The following is a 27384-nucleotide window of genomic DNA, read 5'->3' as shown; positions in this document are numbered from 1 at the left end:
AAAAAAAAAGTTACCATGATAACAAATGTCTCTATATTTCTGAAATAAAAGCAACCAGTGTTCTTTAAGAATAAACAAATGTTTTGACATGCTATTTCAAAGTAAAAATCACTTTTTAGTCATCAAAGTTTAAGTGTAAAAGAGATGCTTGTCTTGTCTTCAGTCTAATAAACTCTGAAGTTCCCCAGACAAATTTACCCATCAAATTGCTCATTAATTATAATATCTGCCTTAATTAAACCCTTCAATCATACAGCATCAAGTCAAGTTTATTTCTTCAAACTAAACATCGCCCTCTTATCCTTCGAGTCTGAGGATATTTTAGCAGATAAAACTCTACTGCAGCCGTCAGTCAGTTATTATGTGGTTTTCCAAGGACCTTTTCCCCTCTTTTGTGCAGCAACCAGAGTGGAAACAATGAATGAAAACACACTTTTGCAGATTTACATCCTCTCCACACGAGAGGTTCCACTGTAACTTAAAATGACCTCATTCACAGCACTGACTAATAGATTAGACAGATTCTATTAGAGCCTGAGAGACAGCTAAATGAACACAGCGTGCTGCATCTTTTTTTGCTGTCACAGTACTGGGCAAGGTGCAGAGTTTTTAAATCCCCAAAAGTAATTACTTTTACTATTTTTACCATGTTTTTGAGACAAGCTGAGATCCCTGTCATACACGCCCAGTTAGTTGTATTACCTCTCCTCAAGGTGTGCGGACTGTGGTCAGAGAGCTGCGACTGTCCACTAGAGGTCACTGCTCCCTGGAGCCCCTTCTGTCCAATCACTGGAGACAGCTCCTTGTTCTTCAGAGTACTGAGGAGAGAGTGAAGGACAAAACACACAAACACACACATTATGATATACTTTCTTCTGTAATTTACTAACCCTGCCTCCATAAATCTCTTTGTTTTATAAAAAAAAAGGAAAATATATGAGAGCAGCCATAATTCCCGGTGACCACTGTTGCAGATGGACATGTAGCTTATACAGTTGAGCAAAAAAAGAAGGAAAGAAAATTCAAACATATCCTGACAGCTTAATACATTTTCCTTACTCCTACAGCACAGTGTAGCCAGAATGCCAATGGGAAGAAGGTCTTAAGGTCAAAACATAACCAGTTTACTCTCTGATCGACTGACTCTCCTCAGCTACGCCTCAACACACTCTCACTCTTCAGCAAACGAGACATGGAAGGCGACTGAAGCAGCCAGCATTCAAAGGGAAGCTATTATGCTGATACGATATCTGGATTTTCATATTAAACATGGCTGAAGTTTCAAATTAATGAGGTCAGCATATGTAAAAGTAATATCTGTGATACTACTACTACTTACCTTCTGCCCTATTTCAGCCAGTTTTTCCTGCTCTTAGCTCTGAATGATGTCAGAGAGAGTGGACAGACCACCTGCTGTTCAAATCTGTTTATAAGCGGCAGAAGATAGCAATGTTTTCTGATATTTACTAAGATGTATTTGACTGTTCAACACCTCCAAACATCTCTTACAGGACTGTGACCTCATCTTTTTTTTAAAGGACGCTTTATGAGACTGTGGTTGTCTTTGGTTTTGTCTGACATGTGGTAGTTAGCAGTGTGTACTTCCTCCCTCTTTTAATGGTTGCTGGTAATCAGCTTGTAGATGGGTAATGCAACCTTACATAAGGGGAAACTATTTATTCTCTATCAGTGCAAATATGTATAAAAAAAGCAAAATAGGTCCCCTTTAAACTCATATGAACATGTTGCTGTAAACCAAAGCAGATGTTTTTTGGGGTTTCCTTAAATATCAAACAGTGCTGTTTTGCTCCTGCATACATCATTGCCTTCGCATTCAAAATCTCACTGACTCATTAACGCTGACTTTTATAATCATTGACTGAAAGCTTTGGATTTCCTTTGTTGCCTGGCAACAGGCTCCTGAATACCCTGCTCACATGGAAAGTTATGGATTGCATACATGGCAGCAAAATTAAAGATGGATGTGATAATGGAATCCTTAAAGCGCTTTGATTTCTATAAGTGACAGCTGCAAACCAAGCGAGTTAATAGGACACAGAGTAGGGTGGCACTGAAGGGAGTTTCTTTTTTTCTTTTTTTTAAAAAATCCCCCCTCTCTTGTGCTTCCTTGTCCCTGCGGGGGCCTCTCCTTATTTGTGTGTGATTTGTGTTAGTGGGAGCGGGTTGAGCAGGGCTCTGTATTTACCTCGTCAGCTTGGCTCCTCTCTCCCGGCTACAGGCACAGGCTGCCCATGGAGGTGGAGCAGGGAGAGGGGTGCTGGGGGTTTTCGGGGAGCCAAGGAAGAGATCGTGACGAGTGAGAACGAGCGGGGGTTTGATGTAAAGGGAGGAGCCATTCGTTTCGGACGGGGGCCCATGCGGAGCAATAGACGGGGAGGCCGGTTTGGGCAGATGCAGGGAGTTAGGTTTGGGGTTGGAGTTGACGTCAAGCTGCTGAGGGGACGGGCACAGGGAGTGAGGGAGCGGGGGCGGGCTGTACCCAGTGCGGCGGGGTGGAGGGGACGGGCCAGGGGGCACAGATTCGGGGCTGGGGGCAACGGGACGCATACCCGGAGGTGTTCGGGTGCGGAAATGGTGGTGAGGGAGCGAGTAGGAAGAGCAAGAGGAGGAGGAAGAGGAGGAAGAAGAGGAAGAGGGGTAAGGGGGAGGCGGCCTCTCCTCCTCTGGGGAGGGGTAGGCGTAACAGGAGTCCGACCAATTGGAGGATGCATCGTCTGAACTGCAATGATAGAAATATCAGTGATTCAAGCGGATGAATTCATTAGTTCTAGGACGAGGGATGTGTGGATTTGAAACTTTACGTTTGGTCCATAACGAGGGAAAAATCAGGGGAAAAATCAGGTGAGGAGTAATCGTTGTTGGGACAGTGAAGTGAAGGCTCCAGGAGGGGAAGAGCACAAAGAAAACAAAATAATAAAACAGAAAATCAGCCACCTCATCCATTGCAGGCTCCTGCGACAATGGACCGTTATGCTGCTAATGATGCTCGGACTGATGGCAAAAGAAAAATAGAGATGTGATCCATGCACATGCAGCAATAAATAGTTTTCTACTGAACTGTGGATGAACCTTTCAACACATTTTGGTTAAACCCAGCCCTAAGTAGAAGTGAAATCTTCACATGATATGCAGTATCACCACTCAGGCAGAAAATTAACTCCACGCGTGACTCAGGAAATTCAGGGGGTGAGGAGATGTTGAAATGAAAAGAAGTTCTAAATGACATGCCTCATCAGGGTGGGTTCACACAGAGGTGAGGATGAACGACAGACAAGAAAACAAGGGGTGGAGGTGGGGTGGGTGGGGGTTGGAAGGGGCAGACAGCGCAGTTCGGGTGTCATTTGCAGGGCGCGGCAGCAGACGCGGTGACGAGCGAGCAGCGGCAGCAGGTGTGTGTGCGGGCGTGGAGCAGGAGTAAAGGAGGGGTGGGGAGGTGAAACAGGAGGACGGGTGGGGCCACAACTGCCTTACCTGGCTCGGTCGCTGCTAGTGGGAGGAGGGGTGGGGGAGGGGGAGGCTGAGAATTCCCCAGGCTGCTCGGGGATGAGCGCGTCAATGGGTGGGGTGGGGGGGTGCACACTCGGTGGCGTGGACAAGGATTTACGCGTAGACGACGATCCCCTGCGCGACACCCAAGAAGTGTCCATCACCCTGACACCCATGCTGCAGTGGGACAGAGATGCACAGCCAATCAAGTCAAAGGGCGTGTTTGTCTGTGTGTAGTTCAGGGGTCAGGTTTCCACACCCAAAACACATCATCCGGGGGGTAAAAGGGATCGGCTTTCCTGTCTCTCATTTATATCAGTGCATTTAAAAAAGGCCGACCCCAGACGAGCAGGTAGGGTCGCTCAGCTTCACTCACACGATTCCCAGCATGCAACAACACACATTCTCCTGCAACATGATGGAAAATAACTAATATATATTTTAAATAACTCAACAAACAAAAATTAGTTTGGATGAAACAGGATGTGCGTTTCCGTCCTTTTCATTTTAAGTGCAAATCAGCAGAATTAATTGATGGCTGCATGCAAGTGGAAACGTCCAGGACTAAGGAAATGAGGCCAGAGCAGGACTTCGCGAAGCAGTGTGTGACATCACAGTTGCTACATCCATCTTTTCCACTGTCTCCTGATGAGAACGGTATGTTGTTTCAGGGCTTCAACTTATATATAATTCAGACGGCTGGTGCTAATCCAGTGAATTTTGCAGGGTTTTTAATGCATTTATCCCACTGTGGGCTTGATTCTGCTAACTGAAGAAAACAGTCATTGTCAAACTAATTAATTACACATGTACTTTCCTGTGTCATTAAAACAGAATTGATCGATCTCATATAGGTCTCTTGGCTGTCTAGAGTTTGAGGAAGATTGATGCCACACTTAAGGTTTGTCAATTCTTCTTAGGGTTTGAGGTAGTTTAACTTAATATGGCACAAAGTCTGTTGAAACAGCAGGCCCAAGGTAACTAAATCCACCCACCACTCCCTTCTTAGCTGCTCTTCTTCTGTATAAAACCAAATGTGGTTTTATGTATTTTATATCTAAGGTGACCCTTGCCTGGAAACAAATGCCTATAGAAAAAAAAAGAAAAAAATGTAATTGAATTCAAAAAATGAAAGAAATCTACACAAGCCAAGCCAATACAAACAAACAAAATAAATAAATAAAAATAAAAAGATGGATATGAAAAGATATGAAAGTGAAGCCAATGCATCAGACCTGCATTCTTTCAAATGGCCAGCAGGAGGCAACTCTTCTGGATCCAAACAGAAGTCAGATTCTATAAAAGTAAAACCTTTCCTCGCAAGTTTATGCTTTGAATCACTTTGTTTCTTAGCAAATACAGCATTATGTTGTAAATGTTGGCCCTATTTAAAGTAAACTAGAGGAAAACCTTGGTACATTACCTACTGTACCTACTGATGTCAAGGTGGCTACTTTAAAGTCAATAACTGTCTCAAGTTGGATACTTTGTCTATACACTTACCATAAGCACACAAGTATACTACTACTAGTGTAGTAGTAGTGTTGTCTTAAATCAAACACAAAAGTAAACTTTTCAGGGCGATGCTGCAGGTCATAAATCACTAAACCTCCTGAGTTTTCCTTTGTTTAAAAGAAGTATCCTCTAATGAGTCTAAAATGCGTTTTGGACAAATGAATATTGGAAAGAAAAATTCCATCACATGTAGACAGCTGACTCCGGCTGATGGAGCAGAGCTGTGCTGGAGGGCTGATCTAATTCGAAAAGCTTTTTATTTAATTACTGAAAGGCTGCACACTGTATAGATGGTTGACCACAAGCAGCAGACATCCCCCTACACAATCTGCACTTAGACAATAACACAGATAATGCAAGGTCAGTAAAAAGTATAGTGTTTTACCCCAGCTAAACTAACTGGCTTCCATTTCAAACAGATTACCACAAAAACCCCTCAATTAGTACGATAAGACAAAAACAGTAACTGTAACTATGCAGTCAGGTGAGATAAGCAACAAGAGACTATTGTATCCACAGGCTGAACGAGTCAGTTCAGTATCAGAAACTGCAAAGATGCCTCTTACTTATGTAAACAGAGAGAAACAGGCCTGTTTATTCATGTCCCCCCACTCTGCTGAGACACTGAACTACAGGAGTCCAAATATATCATTTCACACACACCCCTATGAAGCAATACACACTCAGACACATGACAAATGAGAGACAGCTCCTTTCAACGTGCAGCTGAGACGAACAGATGATGAACAGAGTGACATGAGGATGAGTGGAGGAAAAGGAGCTATACCGTACCTTTGTATCTTCCTAATGCTGCAGTGTTAAAACAGAGACAAGCACAGTGAGGACACGAGCAGAGACCACGAAAGACTCGTACGCTTGGACTCGATAATAGCATTGTTATCAAAGAAGTGAAACAGGATAACGCTTTAAGAGAGGAGAACAGTGAAATATTGAGGCCATGTCGAAAACTAAGGAGGAATTTAGCTATAATCAGGTCAATGTTTCCCTGCTGGATACAGTAAAATCCCCCAAAACATGCGAGAGGTTTCCTGCAGCTGCAGTGAGTCTTTAGTAAGTGTGGTTTCTCTGCAGTGGTAGAAACACAAAGTAAAAATGACTGGCACTTTGTCTTGACATTCCTTTTTGTTGGTCTCTGATTGAGCAATAACAAGCATTTCTACTGATATTACCAAGCGTGTACACACAGCCTGGGAAGAAACAGGTTTTATGAAGGATCTTTCAGTGAGTTTTGCACAGACTTTCACTCCCAGTCACAACCAGCAGTGATTTAGTGTAGTTCACGATAAAGGACGTGTTTCAACAGGCAGCATTTCTGAACTCTCAACATCTGTTTTCTATAGAAATCCAGCCTATAGTCAGACTCTTTGGCAAGTCTTTGAATATCAATTCTTTCATCAAAATCAAGAAGTGAACAAGATTTATATTACCAACATTAAATATAAGGGTGGCAGAGAAAACCTTACCAAAGATGGTTTTGTAACCCATAGCAATGATTTGCTATAGGTTACAGAGATTCTAATGAGGCATCAGTCTTTCTTATCGGTTTACACGAAATACAGATGTTATTTTGAGATTTTTGTAACAGTTTTCCTAAAAATGAACAACTTTCCCAAAAGATCCCAACAAGTCATCAAACATCAGTAGGGGTTAAAGTGGGATTTGGCAGGTGGAGGAGTCCTAAGATCTGCTGTAATAGGGCAGCAGGAGACTTAAAAAGGCATAAAATCTCTATGGATTTAACCAGCTTCGTCATACATTATATATAAGCAGATGTTAGAAGAGCCATCATGGCTGCTCTCCAACCCCTGGCCAGTATGAAGCCAGTATAAAGGTGGAATGTGGAAATGTTGCTAAAGAGCATCACCAGCTTAAAGGACTTCAAGTAGTTCTTCTGGGAGCAAATCCTGCAACTTGGCAGATAGCATGAAGTACCTCTATTTAGACCTCAGGAGAGTGAATGAGTCCTAAAACCTGGAATGAGTTAGCATTTTGCACTTCAAGTTCCCTGAACTCGCAGGCAGTGGGTTTTAAAAATGTTCATTTTTTTTTTAATGCTTTAATACATTCTGTAGTAGTTTTTGTAGCTCTGAACATGTTTTTGTTCTATTGCAAAAGATTACGTAGTAAATACCTGACTCATGAAATTTGAAGCTTTTACTTCAGGAGATAAACGGCTAAACAAGCAAAATTAACATTCAGGATAATTGCGGTGCACATAGAAGCTTAGTGGTGGTGATTTAGCATTAGCGTTGCACTTCTTGTGATTGATTCAGTGATTGAGTGCTATCAATCAGGTTGTGTTGTGTAACAAAACATAAGTATCATAAGTCTAACTAGTCTAATGGAAGCCCCACCCACCTGCTGTTCAGACCTTCTGTTTGTGTGGCTCAGCCAATCAGAAGAAAATGGGTGGAGCTCAAACTGTGAGTTTCAGACAGAGGATGAAGAGAAGGGCTGTAGCAAGGCTGAGGTAAGACATACTAGGATTGTTTTGAACTGTGAATCATGCAAAGCTACTCCAGGAGAATCCAAAAATAAGATTACAGGGCTGGAAATGGCCGTAATAAGTGCCCTTTAAACTTACACTTTTAACATTAAGTGAATATAATGATTGTTGCTTTTTAATCCAAGCTGGGATCTAATCTGTGCTATCAGTGTCAAAGAAGAAGAAGAATGTTGGGCTATTTGTCTAATCATCACCTGCTCTCCCAGAGTTGCAGAGAAGTGCCGCAAGTTTAGTATCTAAATATTAATTAACTTATTAGACTGACATAAATTAAGTAAGAAATTAAAGAGGACTCATGTAAAAGCAGACTTTCTTTTGGTGGAGCAACAGCCTTTGGTTCTAAGGACTGTTTCTACTGAAAGTTGAGCTCTATTGATCCGACCCACACAGTCCAGGTTTAATTAGTCGGGCTACTTGTGGCCCCTGGGCTGCAGAGCTCAGGCTCCCCCCAGGCCCTGATAAGACCATGGGTGTATTAAAGCATTAGAGAAAGACACTCAGATTCAGACAGTGAAAGAGAAAGAAAGCGACTGACTGGTTTTCAGCTAATCCCTCTTCACAGTTTGAGGATTGTCGGATTGCTCATTTCACAGACTAAATGTCAGCTCACCCTCAGTCTTTTTCTTTCTCACTTCCAGATGTCTCAGTGAGCTGCAGAGAAAAGTTATGAGGGCAGGTCCTGTAGATAAAGAGTGAAACTGTATCGTTTTCTGTCCACCTCAGAGTGAAACTGAGCTTCTCACTGAGGTCACTTCTCACGGCAAACTTGTGTAATCGTTGGGGAATTTTCCTTCTCTTACTTCACACGTCCAACCCTGTCAGGAAGCAGTCGTGTGGAAAGTTTATGAGCCTCAATGTGGCCTTGTGTAGAAAAAATGTCTCTAGCTGTCAGTCAGCTGGATGACAGTGTACGCAGAGAAGACTGCTAATTAATTCAGAGACAGGTTTAAACAGGTGGAATCAGTGGAAGTTTTAGACGAGAAAGTTTTATTTAGGGAGTCAGTCTGTGCACATATAAACCGTTTATATTTGCATATTAAATTCATGCTGCAACAGACACCCACCAGCCACTTTATCAGGCACACCTGTTTAACTGCTCATTAATGCAAATTATCTCATCAGCCAATCATATGGCAGTAACTCAATCTATGCAGACATGGTCAAGATAATCTGCTGAAGTTCAAACCAAGTATCAAGAAGAAAGAACAAAATTGTGACTGGCTGACAGAGAAGCTGGTCAGAGTATTTCAGAAACTGATGATCTTCTGGGATTTTTCCACACAACCATCTCTGGGATTTACAGAAAAAGACCAAAGACAAAAAATATCCAGTGAGCGGCAGTTCTCTGGGCAAAAATGCCTCGTTGATGCAAGAGGTCAGAGGAAATCGGCTAAGTTAGCCTGAGCTTATAGAGAGGCAACCATGAGAGACACAGAAGAACATCTCTGAACTCACAAAAGGTCAAAGCAGACTGACTCTAGCAGCAGACCACACCAAGAACAGGAAACTGAGGCTACAATTTACATCAGCTCATCAAAATTGGCCAATAGAAGAGCAGAAAGATGTGGTCTGGTCTGAAAAGTCTTGATTTCTGTTGCAACTTTGCAGTAAACAGCACAAAAGTACGGCTCCATCCTGCAGGTCAGGCTGCTGGTGGTGTAATAGCGTGGGGATATTTTATTGGCACACTTTAATTCCCTTAGGACCAATGGAGTGTCATTTAAACGCCACATCATACCTGAGTATTGTTAATGATCATGTCCATCCCTTAATAATAGATGTCAGGTCACAAAGCTCAAATAATCTCAAACTGGTTTCTTGAACATGACAGTGAGTTGATTGTACTTAAACGGCCTCCACAGTCACCAGATCTCAATCCAGTAGAGGACCTTTGGTGTGCGGTGGAACGGGAGATTCACATATTGGATCAGCAGGAACTGTGTGACTCTATCACGTCAGTATGGACCAAAATCTGAGGAATGGTTCCAGCACTTGGCTAAATCTATGCCTTTAAAAATGAAGACAGTGTTGCAAGAAAAAACAGGGTCCAACCGAGTAGTAGCAAGGTGTACTTAATAATGTGGCTGGTGAGTGTATATTCTGTACTAACCTACACTTTCATAACTTGCCCAAGCCAATCTTTCCAGATCTGCAGTGACTAAAAGTACACTGTAACCCTTCTCTCGCTTGTTTCTAAGATTATGTGCATTCTTACTTTAAAAACAGTATTGGGATTAGGCCTAATGTACTGATACTTGATTTTAAGGCCGATATCAATATTTGGCGATTTAAAAATCTAATATATTTGTTATGTGCAGTTATCTATGAATTTATGACAGTACAGCTTAAAAGTAATCTTGTTCTGTGAATTATTTGTTTACGTTCTGCTTGGATCTGCTGATTGTTGTGTTTCAAACATATATGCTGCCAGTGGGAAGTTGCAGAGAGCTTTCTGAAACAAATCATACAAGATCAACTCTCATAATTTTCAGCCGTCATAAATGCCAGTACCAATATCCGCAAATAGCTAATATCTGCCAACATATCGGTCGGGCTCTGAAATGCATCGCTAAGAGACACAGAAGAGTCATACCCGTCCTTCTTATAAAACTCCAGCATCATGTTGTCTGTGGCGACGCTGAGCGGCCGCCGGCTCTGGTCGTTCTGCTTGCGATCCATCTGATCCATATCTGGAGACGGCATCGAGCTGTAGTTGGCGTTGTGGTTGGTGTGGACGGGGCTGCCGTAGTTTCCTGTGACATTGAACTCGATCTCTAACGAAGACAGAAGAAAACAGGAACAACTCAGTATTTTATTTTCTAAAATGCCATTTTAAGACTTCAAGAACAAACAAAGCAGGGCTGTTTCCTCTTCTTTTTCCCTCCTCACCTCCTGGGAAGAACCAGTCGGCGTGCTGGATGATGGGCTCGATGATGCCGACGATCTGTAGGGAAACTGTCGTCATCATCTCCGTGATGTTCCTGGAGCAAACGGAGAAGACACACTTTTTTTTAATTGGGGGGGGAGAAGTGTCTGTCTGTCTGTAAGAATTTCACACAGAGGGTGATTAGCACATTTTCATGATATTACCAAAGCATTAAAATGAGAAAATTAAAATCATTTCAGAACTGTGGGCTATTAAAGTACTAATTAAAAGTTAAGGGGGATGACGAGTTTGTAAGATTTACACAGAGATATAAAAGGAGACGTCCTTCACCCTTCACCCTATTCAAAACTGCCAAGTCATCATCTTTCTCCTAAATATATACGGTATAATAACAGCAGTCTCCTATGGATGAAGTTGTGTGTCTGCAGGCCTTTTTGTTAGTAGCAGCCCATGATTTTTGATTAAGGAAAAAGAGGAAGAGAAACTGAGCTGCAATGAGAGAATCCCTTTGAGTCCCTCCATTCGTTGTCTGCCACCTTTAATCATCAAGTTACTGCATGAAAAAGTGATTTTAAGGGCCGAGCAGGAGGCAGTGCATGATAGAACCTGCTGCAATTACAATAAAACTAAAATGACTTCACTCGCTTGCCTCTAATTAAATCTGGCCCTTGCTTTTGTTTGTTTAACTTCATAATTAAATTGTAACTGCAAGTCATGGTATAGAAGGTATCTCAGCACATGCATAATTCATGATGTGAAAATATTAGGATGAGATAGCAGGATGAAATAAGTGCACAATAATAATCAAATCAAACACACGGCACAACTCTTCCTCTGGTCATCAGCTGATTTGTTTCCATGGTTCACTGGTACCAAGATCCAGCATTTTGTGTTCAGTTATGATCACACAGAAGAGGATAAGGTAACAAGCCACATGTATATGCATCTGCTATAACTTACCCATCATTCTGAGTCCACAGCAGGTTGGGTCCGAGGACAATAGCAATGTTTCCAGGCGTCATCTTGTTCACATCCTGGTAGTCAGTCAGTTTGGACAGGAATTTGATTAAATACCTGTTAATTAAGGTGCAGAAAACAGACTATTCAATAAAAACAGAATTTAAATGTACATTGAACCTCTCTATCTAAACATTTAGACCATGAAACTGTTACTACTATAAATATTCTGATAGCTGTCATAGGGCGAGAGGCGAGGTAAACCCTGGACAGGTTGCCAGTCTGTTGCAGGACAGACAACACAGAGAGACAGACATTCACGCTCGCATTCACAGGTATGGGCAATTTGGATTAACCAATTAACCTATCCCCACAAGCTGCATGTCTTTGGAGGGTGGGAGATAGCCGGAATACCCGGAGGCAACCCACGCAAACACGGGGAGAACATGCAAACTCCACACAGAAAGACCCCAGCCTGATGGCGGAATTGAACTCAGGACCTTCTTGCTGTGCGGCAACAGTGCTAACCACCGTGCCGCACGCATTTGGAAAAAATGTAAAACAAAAATTAAACATTACCAAAGCAAAATTATTATTTAATCGTTTAATTTAAAATAAAAACACTATTTATAAATCAACATTTTAAAATGAATTATTAATCCATTAATAAATACTTCAAAAATGAATTTCACAAAAAAGTATTAAACTCTCAATAAAAACCTCATTTCAAATTCCAAATTTAAAAACTGATTTTCACAATCTTTTTCCAAAATCTCAAGCAATCCAAATTAGCCACGAGGTGTGACTTAAGGAGCTCACTGATTGGCTGGCTGTCTCGATTTTTCTACACTGCTGTTTTGTGCTCATAGCCTTGCAGTGCTAAGAAGTGTGTGTGCTTGTATAAAGGCCATTCAGCCTCAGTATTTACACTCTACCCAACACGGATATATGATGAACGAAGGGTGTGCGCCTGTGGACTCACCCTGACCACCTGTTTCAGGTAACGTGCTAACACGGCTAACGCTAGCGTCACCGCATGTTAGTGAAGAGTTAGGGGCGTGGCTGTTTTGACTGATTGGTGCTACTTGGTTGTAGTGATGGGATTTCCGACTCTTTTTAGAGAACCGATTCTTTCGGCTCGACTCACTAAAAAGAGCCGGCCCTTCAGGTTGTTTTGCTGCTTTAATTAATTTATATATGTTTATATATAAATATATACGGTGGCCCCTAGAGACAAAGCACGTACAAACTCCAAAACACATTTCTAGCGTTAACTGAACTTCCAAAACAGAGCTACCTAGAGCACTTAAATTACACAATTGAAAGCATACGTGTATTGTTTGTGTATTTATGCACAAGCATTCATATATACTCAAATAATTAAAAAAAAAAAAAATGTTCATTTACCTGTTACTACCAAACACCAAATCCGGTAGTTGGTACTTCCTGGCTTGTGTAGCCACTAGGTAACAAAAGCTCAACACTGCCCCTAGCATCCTGGAGCACTTCTGTTGTGTTTGTACATGTTTTGGAGTTTGTACGTGCTTTGTCTGTAGGGGCCACCGTAAATATTTATTCACTCCACATAAAATGTAAAATGTAATAAATAAATCATATAATACAAAAACCAATTATTTACATTTCAACTTTTAACTATTTAAATTTTCAGCTTTTTCCTTTTAAACAAATTTAAACACTAAACACTGCAAACCACAACACAATTAAATATAAATATGAAAAAATATAAAAACAAAAAGAAGATGCACATTCTCTTTCATATGGGCCTGCATCAATAAACTTTCTGAATCCTTTATCATCTGTAACTGAAAATAGTTGTGGATGATTACTATACCTTTTTAATATGACGTTGTTGTCCCTGGCTCCCTCCCGCTCTGTTCCTGTGCTACTGAGTGTAACTATTGCCCCTCCCCCCTCTTCCCAGCGCAAAGCACAAGGCTCGCGTGCGGAGTGAAGCGGAAAAAAAGTGCGAGAGAGAGGGCGAGAGAAAGAAAGGAAAAAAAACAAAACACGACTCCCAATAAGGAGCCGGCTCGCGTCGTTCACTTCAAAGAGTGGGCTTTAAGAGCCGTTTCATTTGCGACTGACACATCACTACCTGGTTGTGATACAGGCAGCTGGAGCCAACTGAGATGTGCTAACCCCACCTCTCCTTCAACTTTGTAAGCTGGACCTCGTTTTGATGCCTTTTGGAGCACCTTAAAGAGTTTCTGTGCGGGTTTCAGTTTTGGTGTATTAGCATTATATTAGCCTATATACATGTTTCTGCGCATTTATGGATACAGCTGTATCCTGCATGCTGGCATTTGCTGATAAGTTAGCAGTCCACGCTCTCTTCCAAAATATGATCACTTCTGGCTCAAAAAAACATAATGAAGGCTACATCCATCCCAATATGTTCCGGTCAGTTTCAAACAGCAGATACTGTAGTGTTACAGCTGCAGTCTGAATGATAACTGCGTGCCTGCTGAATGCACGAACCACACTGAGTCAAAGCTTATTATTGCAGCCAACCATTTCTGTGTCTGATGTTTTCAGAAATGGATGGGCTGGTGGATGTCTGTAGCTGAGCTGAATGACTCATCCAGAGCTGAACATCAGGCCGCTCATCACGGCAAACAGCAATCATCTGGACAGGCCTGACAGGTCTCTTCAGAGGAGCACCGTCTAAAAATACGACGCATTTGTGCGATTCGATGATGATGCTGACAAGTGCCGCTGCACCTCGCTCTCCTCATTTCTGTACCATCACTTCCTCTCTTCCCTTTCTCTGTCAGGCCTTTCCACTTTCTTCTTTTGATCAGGAGACAAGCCTTTCAGCATTCTGCATTTAATCCAGCAGCCAACACCTGGGATGCAACGCCTCTTTCTCCACACTGTTTCATAAAGGTCAGAGTTTCTCTTTTCTGGCAGGTGGTGATAAGTAGCGCACAATGAATCAGCCTCCTGAAAGCTGGAAATAATTTTTCAGCTTTCAGGAAGCAAACAGATACCAAGAAGTGACTGAAAATGAAAGAAGAAAAATCCTCGAGAATCAATAGAGGTAAAGCGATATAGCTACGAGTTATTATCTCCCGACTCCACAGCTACCCTCTGATCTACAGAATGGTATTATCTGTATTGTTTTTGGTTCACGCTCAAGTTTCTGAGGAACATTATTCCAGTGTCAAAATAAATAAATATTGTTGCCAATAGTGAAGTGATAGAAGGAGGCCTAATCACAGATTGTTGGTTTAATAGTCTGGCTGCCACCATCTCGGCTTTCATTAATCTGAACCTGACCTTATTTGAACCAGTACTAAAGCTGGCTAGTTCAGGTAGACAGTGATATTAAAATAGATGCTAATCACGGCTAAAAAACAGGTGTGAAACAAAAACCTTTGCATCTCCTCTGAACAGTTGACTCCTGTCAGTGTTATTTAGAAGAGAAATAAGCATATTTCACAGCCTGCTACAAAAATATATTTGGTTTTGCCTCTTTTGCCACAAGCGTACTGAGGATGTATGTCATATATCTCTAGTTTAGAAACTACAGTGCCCCCACTTCACACACTCGCGCTACGTTCCCATATCACGTTTTTTCGATTTCTCTGTAATCTAACAATAAAGTTTGTTAAATCTTATCACTGTGTCCACTTGAGTCTGCTTGTGGGTTCACTCCCATTTACTGGCCACTGTGACAGTAAACTAGGTCTGGTCAAAGAAGAGTATAGTCTAGTGTACTCTAGTTTAGTCTAAACAAAATGCTCCCAACCTGTTATCCTCAATAGTGCATAACTTAAAGCCTTAAAACAGCAGTAAAAGAAATGTGTTACTGGCGGCAAAGACACTTATTTCTGCTCTAAATTTGGGCATTTTGAGGGGATTGATCTTAGACTGTACCAAAAAGATGGGCTTAGCCTCTGTGATACATTGTGGAAGTGTTTGGTCACCATGATGGTGATTTGGAGCCAGATGTGACCATATTTAGACAATAAGTTGCACTTCTAAATTATCAATAACTAGCTTTTTTATGCAAACTGCAATCATACTCATAAAATCTACATAAATATGTGCAACACATAAACACACATACCTGCTAATTAGCCTAAATCACATAAATATACTGGAATTTCAGTAACTATATGTGAGTCACAAATGTCTTGGATGGTCTATTCTTCACAACAAGTCAAACAGTTTGTTGGATAATAAAAAAAGGCATAAACCAACTGTAAAAGTCCAGTTCATTGACTAATTAGCAGCCATGAGGCTAAGGAGAAAACAACTGGCAACAACTCCTCACCAATTAAAACCACTGAGCTGCCCTCATACAGTTTTTATAACTGAGGGAAACTGTGCCCTGAGACCACAGCTGATTGTAAACATATTCCTGCTTTAAAGTTGGGCATTTTAACATGAGAGTCTGTGGGGACTGACTGCCTTTTGGCATTTGCCTCAAGTGGCCATTAGAGGAACTGCAGTTGTTGGCGCTGGCTTATTTTGCAAAGCAATTTTGATTTAGGTTTTTCTAAAGATTTCTCTTTGAACTTATTTTACACACTACAGATGCAACAGAAACACTCAGGGACAGTCAGCAAAGATACAGGTGACAGACTGGGGGACTCAATGATATGAACATTTTGGCCCAGCTATTTCTGACCATCAGGTCACTTTGTCATGTCTTTGGTGGTTTCCTTCAGTTAAATGAACTCCTCTTTATAGGCAGAGCCAGCCAGTCTTATATGCAGTTATATAAGGAGGTAAGGCGGAAAATAGACCTGATTCCTTCGATATGCAGTTAAAAAAACCAAAATGAGACTGACTGGGATGTTTCAGCTGGTTAACCAGATTATTTGGCCAATATATGAAAAAAGAGAGAACCAGGAGGGGAGTGAAACATGGAAACGCTGACTCACTTAAAGTTGGTGTTGTTGGCTGAAGGGAGTTTCTCACAGGCATTGAACAGAGCCTGCAGGCGCTTGTCTTGATCTTGAATGCTGCAGGACAACATGAAAGATTGGTTGTAAAACAACAGTAGGTCGAAGAAATGTCTTTAACACGAAGATGGCAACATTGGTCTGAGATGATACACACTTTGAGGCTTGGATCCAGTCATTGTAGAGTTCAAAGGTCATTAATGGTTCAGGGAGCTCGCGCAGGTAGGACTTCAAAGCACCTGGAGAGAGCACAGCAAGAACCATGGTAAATACATGTCTGCACCCGTGTATTTCAGCACATAGAAGCAACCGTAGAAGGAAAGAAAGAAAGGGAGAAAGATGGAAACAAAACAAGAAAATAGAGAAGCAAAGAGAAAAAGCGGGAAAGAAAGTAAAAGGAAGCAAGTAAGGAAAGAAGATCGCAAACAGGCAAGGAAGGAAATGAAGAAAGTAAAGACGTTTATCAAGAAATAAACAAACCACCAAACAAAGAAATAGAAACAAAGATGATAAACGTTTTGAAGCAACCATCTGCTCCATGATTAGTGCTTCAGCGTGGACTCTGTCTGATCCAGCCGAGCCCAGATCTGATCGTATGTACTGCATGAGAGTGAGTGTAATTTCCTGCAGCTCACTGCACAATGGCATTAGATTTCAGATTAAATCACTTTATATAGGAGCACATCTTATGTGATGTGTATATATTCAAATTCCAGGCTGAAAGGCCTTCCTTGCCAGCAGTCTCCATTACTCTGGTCCCCATGACAAAAAGCCAGAGGGATTTTCCATAATTACAAACACAAGTATGTTTATTCAGAACAGAAAATCAAAATCAAATGATTGTTTTCATGACTAGAAAAAGTTTATGTGCCTGTGAAAAGTCTGTCTGTGCACGGTTTGTCCCATCAAGTGCTCAGAAATGAGTCCCACTGGTCTACGCAGCTATCCTGTAAAACTACACAAATCCACATCGAGCTTCCGTCTGACCAGAACTGAGTTTTCCTTTACTGATGAGGAAGGACACAGCTGACCGGGTTTCACTGCGACGTGTCGTCTTCTCTCTTTGGCCTGCCGCTTCCATTCCCCAGAGGGATGGACGACAAACAGCTGTGTATACATATGCATATACATATAGGTGGTGCACTGATGGTGCAAAATAAATACCTGCAGTTACACTGAACCAGGGCTTCCACCTCCTCCTCCACAGTGGGACGAATTAAATTTGCTGGTGGAGCTGACCCAGTTTAATATGGGACCATTAAAGGGGAATAGAGCGCAGAATAGGACATTTTCTCCACATGCTCCGGTGAGCTGTGAGTTAAATTGAGATTTAATGCTGCATTATTCTGCACTGGTTGAAAATGACTCTTTTTTTCTGACTTTCATACTCGGCTGAGAAATTAAAATCTTCACTGTGCATCAGAGAGGTTTTCAGTTTGTTTGTAAAAGCAAAGATTTAATAGTTTGGTCATGAAACAATTAAGACACATTTTTCCAACAGTAGTACGACAGCTAGGCGAACAAACACAGGACTTAAATGATCTGGCTTATATACAAAAAATAAAAAACTGCGTTTTTGCTACAATATTCTGTTGCAAAAAAACAACCCAAAAACACAAGGACATCCGTAAAGTACGGCGGTTTCCTCAGCAAAGAAAACCAAAGAAGCCACTGAACATAAAACAAATGTTTTTGAAAACACACTGACAAATAATTTACTACAAATGCTGCAGATGATTATAACTGAGAGCCTCGTCATTTTAGAAATAAAAGAAAGATTACTAGCGAGACACCTCTCTGTGCTGAAAGGATGCTTACCATTAAGTTTTATTTTTCGATAGAAAAACAGCCGGTGTGATAATTTTAAGAAAAATGCACTTGTTTTTAAGATAAAAATATTTTCCACAGCTTGTAAAAAGCTTTTCATTTGGAGATGTATGGTTTTCATCTGACAACAGCAATATGCTGCTGCAGTAAAAAAAAAAAAGATCAATAACAGCATCATAAAAGCTTGAAAGCTTTTCTTTCTTTTGTAGTTTGTCACAGTGCAGCTTTAAAAGCGAATACGTGACAGAAACAAAAAGACGTTTTTTGTTGCATCCTCTCCAGAAGATGAAGAATCTGTCTGACACTAATCCCAGTTATATTTGGAATTTATCACTGGGCATTTCTTGGATAGTTTATTGAAAGTGGAAGAAAAACACTTTGCTTTGTCTGCAGACACGCGAGCAGTGACCACAGAAGCAAAGTGAATCCTAATCGAGCCTCAAGTTCCTGTGTCACACCAGCAAAATAACCTTTAAGAGGAAATTTACTGCAAACAGCAGCAGGAGAAACAAAGACAGGCAGCAGAAGGGATTAAAAATGTTTCTTTGATGCGAGCAGCCTGATTATGATTATATTCATTCATTGACAACAGGAGGGTAGCTCAGCATAAGGAAAATAACAGAAATGTACAGAAACTAGACTCGAACAAGCCAACGGGGGCCAACTCATAAATCTACCCCTGTGAGGCAAATTTCAATGGATTATCAGTTGTCATGGGAACACATGATGTACAACCAGGAGGCAGGGAGGAGGTCTAGGTATGTGGCAGTGTTGTTGATAGCTCACCTGCGATGGCGTGTGGGTCTGCGGAGTATTCTTGCACGTCTAAAACCCCGCAGTCCAGAGACGCCTTCAGCTTTTTGAGTTTGGAGGCCGAGGGAGCGATTCTGAACAAACCCTGAGACACAGAAACGAAGCCAAGGTCACTTAACTCCAACAGCAGGAGAATTACACAGGCTGAATTTATTTTGTGTTACAAATGCCTGATTCTCTTAGTAGCAGAAGAGTGTAAAATGCTACATTAAAAGTCCAGCTTTCAGAATTAAAGGTGTCATTTCCCATTTCATCCATCCATCTATGCTCTACTTCTTATCTGAGTCACAGGGCAGCACTCTGAGCAGTAAAGGCTTCTTCCATTTGATACTGACACCCTCCTAAAACACCCTGGTGTGGGGTGGTTGACCCATAGTTTTGAGTTTTGGGCTTCTAAGTTCTGTTCTGTAGTTACTTCATGTTGTTTCTTAGTTGTCGTGTTTTTCTGTTTTGTTCCAGTTATCTATGTTAGTCCTCCGTTCAGTTTACTCTGCCTCCCTGCTGTTCCTCGTGTATTGTTAAGTATTCGTCTGTTCCTCTGTTTAGTTATTTCCTGTTTTATTTTGGTAGCCTTTGTCTTGTGCATTGGTATTTTGTTGTGCTTTTCCTGTCTAGTTTACCTAGCTGGGCTCCCTGGTATTTCCCATCTCCCTAATTACCTGGTGTGTTTTTAATGTTACCCTCTCTGATGGTTGTGTCTCCTTGCCTTGTGTTCACTGAGTTTTTGCGTGGTTTGAATTTCCTGCTCTGCATGTAATTTGGCTTTCCCTGTATTGTAAAACACCAGGATTAAGGATGCATTTTGAATTCATTTCTGGATTTGTGAGTGCATTTGGGTCCAAATCCTGGCTGCTACACAACCAAACCTTGTGCTGGGGCTGCTGCGAGGTCTTCTGAAGCTTAGACATGTTTGAAAGACCTTGTCGAGAAGGTGTCCAGGAGGCATATTAGGAAGTTACCTGAATCATCTCAGCTGGTTCCTTTCAATGCTCCTGACCCTAATCTCTAAGGCAGGTTTGAAATGTATGTGTACACACAGGCTTTACCCCTAACACCTGATATGTAATTAATGGGTTACCTGTAGAATTTTTGAGTCACGTTTTCACTTTGTTTCTAGTAGTTTTAATGAAAAGTTAAACTTTTCAACCAAATCACGTCATGTCATAGTCAGGAAGTGACGTGGTTGCTTGTGCAGTTTGCCATCAAAACGAAGGAGAAATTGATCGTAGTGATATGTGATCACCTCGCTGTACAGGAACAAATATCGTAACCTGCAGCTAGCATGGCTCAGTTAGTTTGTCTTGTGAGTGAGTGATTGTCTGTATCACTTTATTCTCACTTTACTCTTTTCTTTCACCCTCACCATCCAGCAGGTCACAGCACATATTTAACCCTCCATGAGCCTGGTACTGCTGGAGGTCTCTTCCAGTTAAAAGTGGGTTCTTCCTTCCCACTTTTGCCAAGTGCTGCTCATTAGGGGATAATTTGATCCTTGGGATTCTCTCTGTAATACTCTATTTACCTTACTATAACAAACACCTTGAGGCAGCTATTGTTGTTAGTTAAATAGCCCTAATCATCTGGCATGTGTGAGTACTGCCCAAGTGAGAGCCCAGACATCCTTAGCACCCTTACAAAGCCAGCCTCTGCAGTTTCTCTTGTTTTTTTGAGTCACCCACCCACAGTTTATGGTCATAGATGAGAACAGGAATGGATATTGCCCGGTAAATCCACAGTTTTGCTTTCATGCTCAGCTCGTTGTTCACAACAGCAGATGGATACAATTTCTGCTGCACCAATCCATCTGTCAGTCTCCTGCTCCACTCTCCCTCACAAGACACTGAGATCCACTTGGTGCAGCAGCACTCGGAGTGGGTGCTACATCCTTTTCCAGCTGAGAGAACCATATACTTGGACTTGGCGGCGTTAAACCTTGTTCCAGCTGCTTCATGTTGGGTTTCATAAAGCCAACAGCAACACAAATTCTGCAAAAAGCCGATCCTGTAACCACTGAATCAGTTGCTTTTCAGACATATGACATTACTCAATTATACCTATGGATGTATTAATGTGTGAGCATTAGTTTAATGTTCCAGCTGATTATTCGTTTCAGGCTTGGCCCCCGATTAGATTTCCCTCTGGTAATTAAGACTGACTTCATCTCTGCGGTGACCTCTGCAACATTTCACACCCATAAATGTGTTTCTTGTGTGTCGTGTGAAAAGCGACCGGTTTGTTTACCTCCTCCTGCATGCCACACTCCAGCAGCATGGTCACACAGGCCTCAATGGGAAAGGCAATATCTCTCCCGCTGAGCGCTAAGTGCTCCTCTAATGGCTTCCCGTAACACGGTTTCTCCACCCAGGTCTCTGTGAAAACACACACACACACACACTTAGAGTTATTCACACACAAATGCCCAGATCATTCTGCAGCAGCTCTGCTTTTATGATCTTATGACTGCAGCGATTCAGAGTTTATCAAATAATTTTTTTCCAGACTGCAAAGCGATGCCAAAACAAATGCAAGGTTTTCACTATATGCAATAGTTTCCAACCATACCATACAGAGTTATACTGTGAATGCCGTAGTTAACAGAGACAACAGTTATTTGACATATTTTACTGGTAAAATGACAAACTGCGCTAACAAAAACACATTCATGGATAACATGACTCAATCACTCGGTCATCCACTCTATCAATATATAAAGATTTAATATGATGTTGCAGAAAACAACACAGAGTTTCACACACAATTACTGTAATCACATTACATTTTCCTGTTATGTAGTAATCAAGTGCATTACAGTACTAATTTAAGTTATTAAACTACACCTGATAGTCACAATTATGTTGTTGCTTGAGTTTTACAAGTTCTTTTCCCTCCATTGAGTCGTTTAAAACCAGACTTATTTTACCTTTGATTCTCTCTGATTTGCTCATTTCGTCTCCTGTGACTTTTCAGCCACGACTGTATATGTTTAGCACCTACTAACACGTAGTTGACTTATTTCTTATCTGTTCTGTGTTTTGTGGAGCAAATTTAACAACAGAAACTACTCTGCTCAAAATAAGTTAGGGAACACTTCATCATCGCATTACAACACAAAGCCAGTTACACTTCAGGGACACCAATCTGTCCACTTAGGAAGAATAAACCACTGTGGACCCATTTCCGCTGCTTTGGTGCAAATCAAAGTGACAGCAGGAAAATTTTCCCTCTTTATCCCTCCTGGCTGATTTTTGTCTAGTTTTTGCTTTTTGTTAGTTTCTTGTCTCTATGTCTAGGGCTTTTATTGTGAAAGGAAACACATGCATATCATCAAATCAGGTTTCTGCTCCAGATTGGACATTTTGGTTTCTATTAAAGCAAAACACTGTAAAGTGTATCATCAGAAATGTAACAATTAACAATTAAATGTAACAATTTAAAAAAATTTTAATTCTTCATGTTTAGTGGTATATGTGAAGTGAATGGGGCGACACTACAACTTCCATCAGGCATGAAATAACTTCAGTTAATGTTATAAAGAAATTCTCAGCAGCGTCAAACCAGAAAACACAATGTAGGTAAATGGGTGATAAAAGCACTTGAAAGGATAAAGCACCACTTTCATTTGTACAGCCCGACACATTGTGTTTACCCATTGTCGCTGTAATATGGACTACAGCAGAGGCAAATGTAAGCAGTTAGAGAGAAAGAATAACAAAATAAGACTGCAGCATGTTGGTCTGAGACTCACCCTGATGAGCTTTGATCTGAGGCAGAACACTCTGAAGCAGCTCTAATGACTTCCTGTGGTACTCTGCCTGGACTTCTATCAGCTAGACAGAGACAGACAGAAAAAGGCAATCTGTAGAGTGTGTTTCTTTTTCTTTTTTGTCTGTTTTAGAGACGTGAGTGCACTTACTGTCTGGAAGTAGCTTGCATAGTCAATTTCTTTGGCCACAAAACTGTACATGTCTGCTGATAACTGATCCTGAAAACACATTTTGAAACATAGAACGCATGAAAAACAAAAAGAGACACAAGGCATGTAACAGTCTGAAAAATGTGTTTTTGTAGTTCAAACTTTTGTCTATTTAGAGCAGGTGTATTATTATTATTATCATTTGATATACTGTCACATTAAAGAGTCCTTAGAAAGCATGGCAACTCAATTAATGTAGCTGAGAAAGAGCCATTATTAATGCCATTAGATACACTGATACAAATCAAAATATATGCTTCAAAAAGTGTTTAAAATAATTATTAATATAATCAAAGTACTCTCATATTTTTGGGAATACCTAAACCCAGAACTTCACACTAATTTATGGCTACTTGAAGCCAGCTAATAGCTAAAAGTGCTCATATCTGTATGTATAGAAGTTAGGTTAAAAAAAATCTCTCCTCTTTCTTCTATTTGCTCAAAGTTTGAAAAATTTTGTTCTATATTCTTCTGCTGAAAGTGGAAAGTTTGTCTGTTCTCACCTCATATCAGATTCAGTTACACACATTTGTGCAGCGTTAGAATACCAATCAGGTAAAGCGCCAAACTGTGCTGAGCCAAAAAAGCCCAAAAACTCTATTTTGGTTTTGTAATTTCATAAATGACAAATTTCACAAAACTTTTGCCTTTCTTGTCTACGAGAGATAACATATCATGGCTGACTAGGATGCCTATAATGACGCGAGTCATTGCTTATTGTAGTAATTACACATGATTTCCTTGTTTCCTGTATATTGTGCACATAATAGGTCAAACGGTCCGTTAAAAGGATGTATATGCACATGCAGGATGTGGAAGCTTGAACACTCTTGGAAGCAAGAATGGGCTATTTCAGGACATTTATAAATATCCTTGTAGGTTCACTTTACAAAAACATCAACAAAAAAAAGATGACAACAATCTACTTGATACATATAACAACAGCCTAGATAGATAGATAGATAGATAGATAGATAGATAGACTATGACTGGCGCTATGTTAGTTAGTTTATTGGGATAAAAAGTGATCACTGACTCGACAGATCTCCATGCGGTTGGCTGCCTCCTCCATCTCTTCCCTGAGGTGGTCGGCCTTGGCTCCTGTTGGCTGCAGGTTGCTGGACAGTCCAGAAGATTTGGTAGACTGAGTGTACCTGTGAGCAGAAGGTAGGTTTCAGTAAGAAGTGAATTTGAGTCACAAAAGTAGTCAGGATATTTTTAGGGCAGCATGTTAAACTGTTAGAAGGCATTTTTCTTTGCCTTTAGCAGATCTAGACTTTTGTTCCCGAGTGAGAAAAGCGTTGACAGCGAGACCTGACAGCTACTTTAACAAAGTGACTCACATAAACAAATCAAACTGTTGAAGGCAATGGATTAAGTCTGTGGCTGACAAAATACTAACACTTGTCTTTCTATATACCCTCATTTATTCAGCTTAAGCTGTTTTGTCTTTTAAGTATTGCTCTCAGACTCTCCTCTTCCCCCTCCATCCATCTGTCTGTCAGTGTAGATAATGTGTAGAACTGCCAGAGGAGCTCAGCACACGGCAGCATAATGGGAAAAATTGCTTTAGATTTGGGTCACTAAAGAACTGGCTGGCTGGACCGCAGTGAGGAAAACAACATTTCTGCATGTCACTGCTCAAAATGGCAGTGAATCAGCTGAAAGAAACTGTGGCAATTGCACGTTTCAAACAGGATCAGGCACTACTGACTTTATTCTGCATCAGCTAGACACCATTAAAAGTTAAATTTACCTGAAAGTTAACTGAAGTTAAGAAATAGCTGCATAAAAACCCTCAAAGTTACAAAGCCAGTGCAGCTGTGAGACATCAGACCGATCCTCTGCAGAGTAAAACGGATTATGTGGTGAGTTATTAATGCATGTGTATATATTAAAGCTGGATGCAATCGATTGGTTTAAGAGGCCACATTTGCGAAGCCTCGAACAGCTGCCACCTTAGCTTTTTGAAACCAAACATCACGCGCAAGAAACCGCGGGACAGTCCATGCTCATATCGTGGACATACCTTGCTTTACTGCCTTTCTGGACACTAATGGGGACCATAATTTAAAAACTGAAAATGATGTTGTTCTTATTAAGACAGTAGTGTCAAAATGCATCAAGAGCCCAGAAGATCATCGAAGTACATGGAGGACATTTACAACACACGCCGCCTCAGCAAAGCCACCAGTATCTGTGTGAACCCCACACGTGCATCACACATCTGAACCCCTCCTCGCGAACACCCAGAGACATACGAGCGCTTAATGAGCCCATCATGTTTGGACTATCTCACTGCAGCCGATAAAGCTCACAATCACAGCCTCATCTTCAACAATTTACACTAATGAGCTATATTGGCAGATATTTTATATTTTTTTAAAATTTTAATTAGTTTACCAAGTTTCTAAGGAGAAGTTGCTTTTGTATCTCATTGGACTGTAAATAAAGGAATTATTTAAATCCATAAACTAATCAGGAAAACAATTCCTGAGTCACAGATCAAGGGAGTCTATGGTTGCTTTCCCGTAGACTTCTATACAACAAATGTCTTTTTGTGACCAGGGGAGTCGCCCCCTGCTGACTATTAGAAAGACTGCAGGAAGCTACATCCGTTCTCTAATTTTATAATCTGATATAAAGCACTCCTATGTCAACACAGCCATAAAATCAGGCTTAGAAAGCCTCTATCCAATTTTGTCCTCTAGCATTTAGTTCTAGTCAAAAATAATAAACAGCACCCTCAAAATAAAAGTCCGCTTCTACAGCAGCTCAGGAAGTAAAGGTTTCATTTCAGTGTTTGAGCCTATTGCTCTAAACACCTTCACACTGATACACAATCTGTTTAGCAGGAAGTGTGAGGAGGAATCAGCCAGTGGTCTGTGGTATTTGAAGCACGAGTGTAACAGCTACAGACATCAGTATGAAGGTCCACACTGAGTGTGTTCGTTACAGAAAAAAAGGACAGTCTGGTTTAAAGTGAGGTTTTCACACACGGGCAGCAGTCTGCGGTGTGAGACAGACGGCGGCGTCACGGTGTGCAACAAAATCCCAGTGACATTCAGTGGGAAGCTGCACAGCCAGTCCATTCACAGCTGATGGAGTTTCTCCGATAACAGCCAAGCCTCTCTCTCACACACACTCACACACAGAGAAACACACTCACCGTGTGCGTGCAGAATCCATGTCCAGGACCAGCTTCGCTAAATGTTTCCTTTGTTTCTGGATATTTGGGATTTCCACCTGAGAGGACAGAGCAGAGATTTTCCTTCAGTCTGCTGTGTCAGTGTGAAAGAGGACAACAAACAGCCTCAGTATTGTGAGGCTTTGCACCTGTAGCAGCAGAATCAGTCTGGGCAGCACTTTCTCATTCTCATGGAGATTAGCTTACTGGCTAATTTGCAGAGCAATAAGTAGAGTTCATCAGAGAAGTCCCGTGTTTGGGGACTGGAGGCAGGAAGCTCCAATCTTCTTGCTATCAGTTTCTAACTTTTTATCACTTCAAAGTATTTTATTCATAGATACAGGGCACCTTAATGAGCAAAACTACACAACAGTCCTGTCATGCTGAAACAGCTCATACCTCGTGTGAATTACTTGTCGCCCCCTTTCCTTCTTTTCTATTTTTCTATTAAAAAAATAATGAAAAATAAACCATTTTTATAATGTTTTTCTGCCCTGTTGAATTTCAGATGCTCTATAATCATATCACAATTATATTTCCACTTTTTCTTACCAGGACGCATTTTGGACTCCTTTTCTAATCAGATGCTTGCTGTTACTGCTGTTAATGTGACTGGAGCTCATTTATTAAACAGTTAGTCGCACGGCATTGTTTCTGTACCTCTGCGAGCTCGTACAAGGGTTCGGTCACGTCCCTCTCGATGGTGAGCTCGAACAAGATGAGCTCCTGAGCGAGCTTTTCCTGCGTGTCGCCGCAGAGCTTCAGCATCTTTCTGCAACAGGAAATATCACAGCGGATTCACCGAGTGCAACATACGCAGGTCAGTCAGTGTTACAGCTCGCTTCCTGGTTTGTAATATTGAGGTTTCTCTTGAATCACTGTGAAAAACTCATTTCTTTATAGTTTGCTTCTATAATATCTGTAGTTGGACACTGGCTGCTTTTTCACTCATGCTCAGTACAGTTCTTGTACCTAACCATTTTCAAATTGTTGTTTTAAGTCACTTAAAGTGACTCATGACTCAATCAAGCAATAAAAATGCAACTCAGACATTAAACCAGTGTTGTATCTGCACATAATAAACAATTATTAACTAGCAAAGAACCTTGTTTGTTGCAAAAGCACATAATTTCTTCCCATTTCTTTAGTTGAAGCCGTCTGACAGGCATAAAATACTATTTTTGCACCAACGAGGTGACTTCTAAAGAATGTCATTATATATCATTACAGATATTATTATTATACTCGGGATGTGAA

At 41.1% G+C, this 27384-nt stretch overlaps 1 protein-coding gene and 1 long non-coding RNA gene across 2 annotated transcripts in view; one reads left to right on the top strand and one right to left on the bottom strand.

Annotated features, from left to right (window-relative positions):
- LOC146703610 (rho GTPase-activating protein 44-like) overlaps positions 1–27384 on the bottom strand; it is a 99831-nt gene that overhangs the window by 9377 nt on the left and 63070 nt on the right. Inside the window, exons 5-20 of the mRNA XM_085466900.1 lie at positions 26788–26899; positions 26110–26186; positions 23977–24094; positions 22881–22949; positions 22713–22794; positions 21209–21336; positions 18941–19052; positions 16485–16566; positions 16307–16387; positions 11397–11510; positions 10439–10530; positions 10143–10323; positions 5815–5832; positions 3493–3684; positions 2207–2740; positions 703–818 (exon numbers count right to left, since the gene is read on the bottom strand). Of these exons, the coding sequence (XP_085323026.1) occupies positions 703–818; positions 2207–2740; positions 3493–3684; positions 5815–5832; positions 10143–10323; positions 10439–10530; positions 11397–11510; positions 16307–16387; positions 16485–16566; positions 18941–19052; positions 21209–21336; positions 22713–22794; positions 22881–22949; positions 23977–24094; positions 26110–26186; positions 26788–26899 (2108 nt within the window). The remainder of the gene's footprint in view (positions 1–702; positions 819–2206; positions 2741–3492; positions 3685–5814; positions 5833–10142; positions 10324–10438; positions 10531–11396; positions 11511–16306; positions 16388–16484; positions 16567–18940; positions 19053–21208; positions 21337–22712; positions 22795–22880; positions 22950–23976; positions 24095–26109; positions 26187–26787; positions 26900–27384) is intronic.
- LOC146703611 (uncharacterized) lies at positions 12264–15034 on the top strand. Its single transcript, XR_014922103.1, has 2 exons — positions 12264–12393; positions 13950–15034. It is a non-coding gene; the product is annotated as an uncharacterized LOC146703611 (long non-coding RNA).

Source organism: Copadichromis virginalis, linkage group LG8, assembly GCF_057382275.1.
Source record: "Copadichromis virginalis isolate Kocher_CV1m ecotype Utaka linkage group LG8, C_Virginalis_male_GT1.1, whole genome shotgun sequence".
Classification (NCBI taxonomy): Eukaryota; Metazoa; Chordata; class Actinopteri; order Cichliformes; family Cichlidae; genus Copadichromis; species Copadichromis virginalis.
The sequence above is the reverse complement of the archived record's forward strand: the minus strand, read 5'-3'. Positions and strand labels throughout refer to the sequence as shown.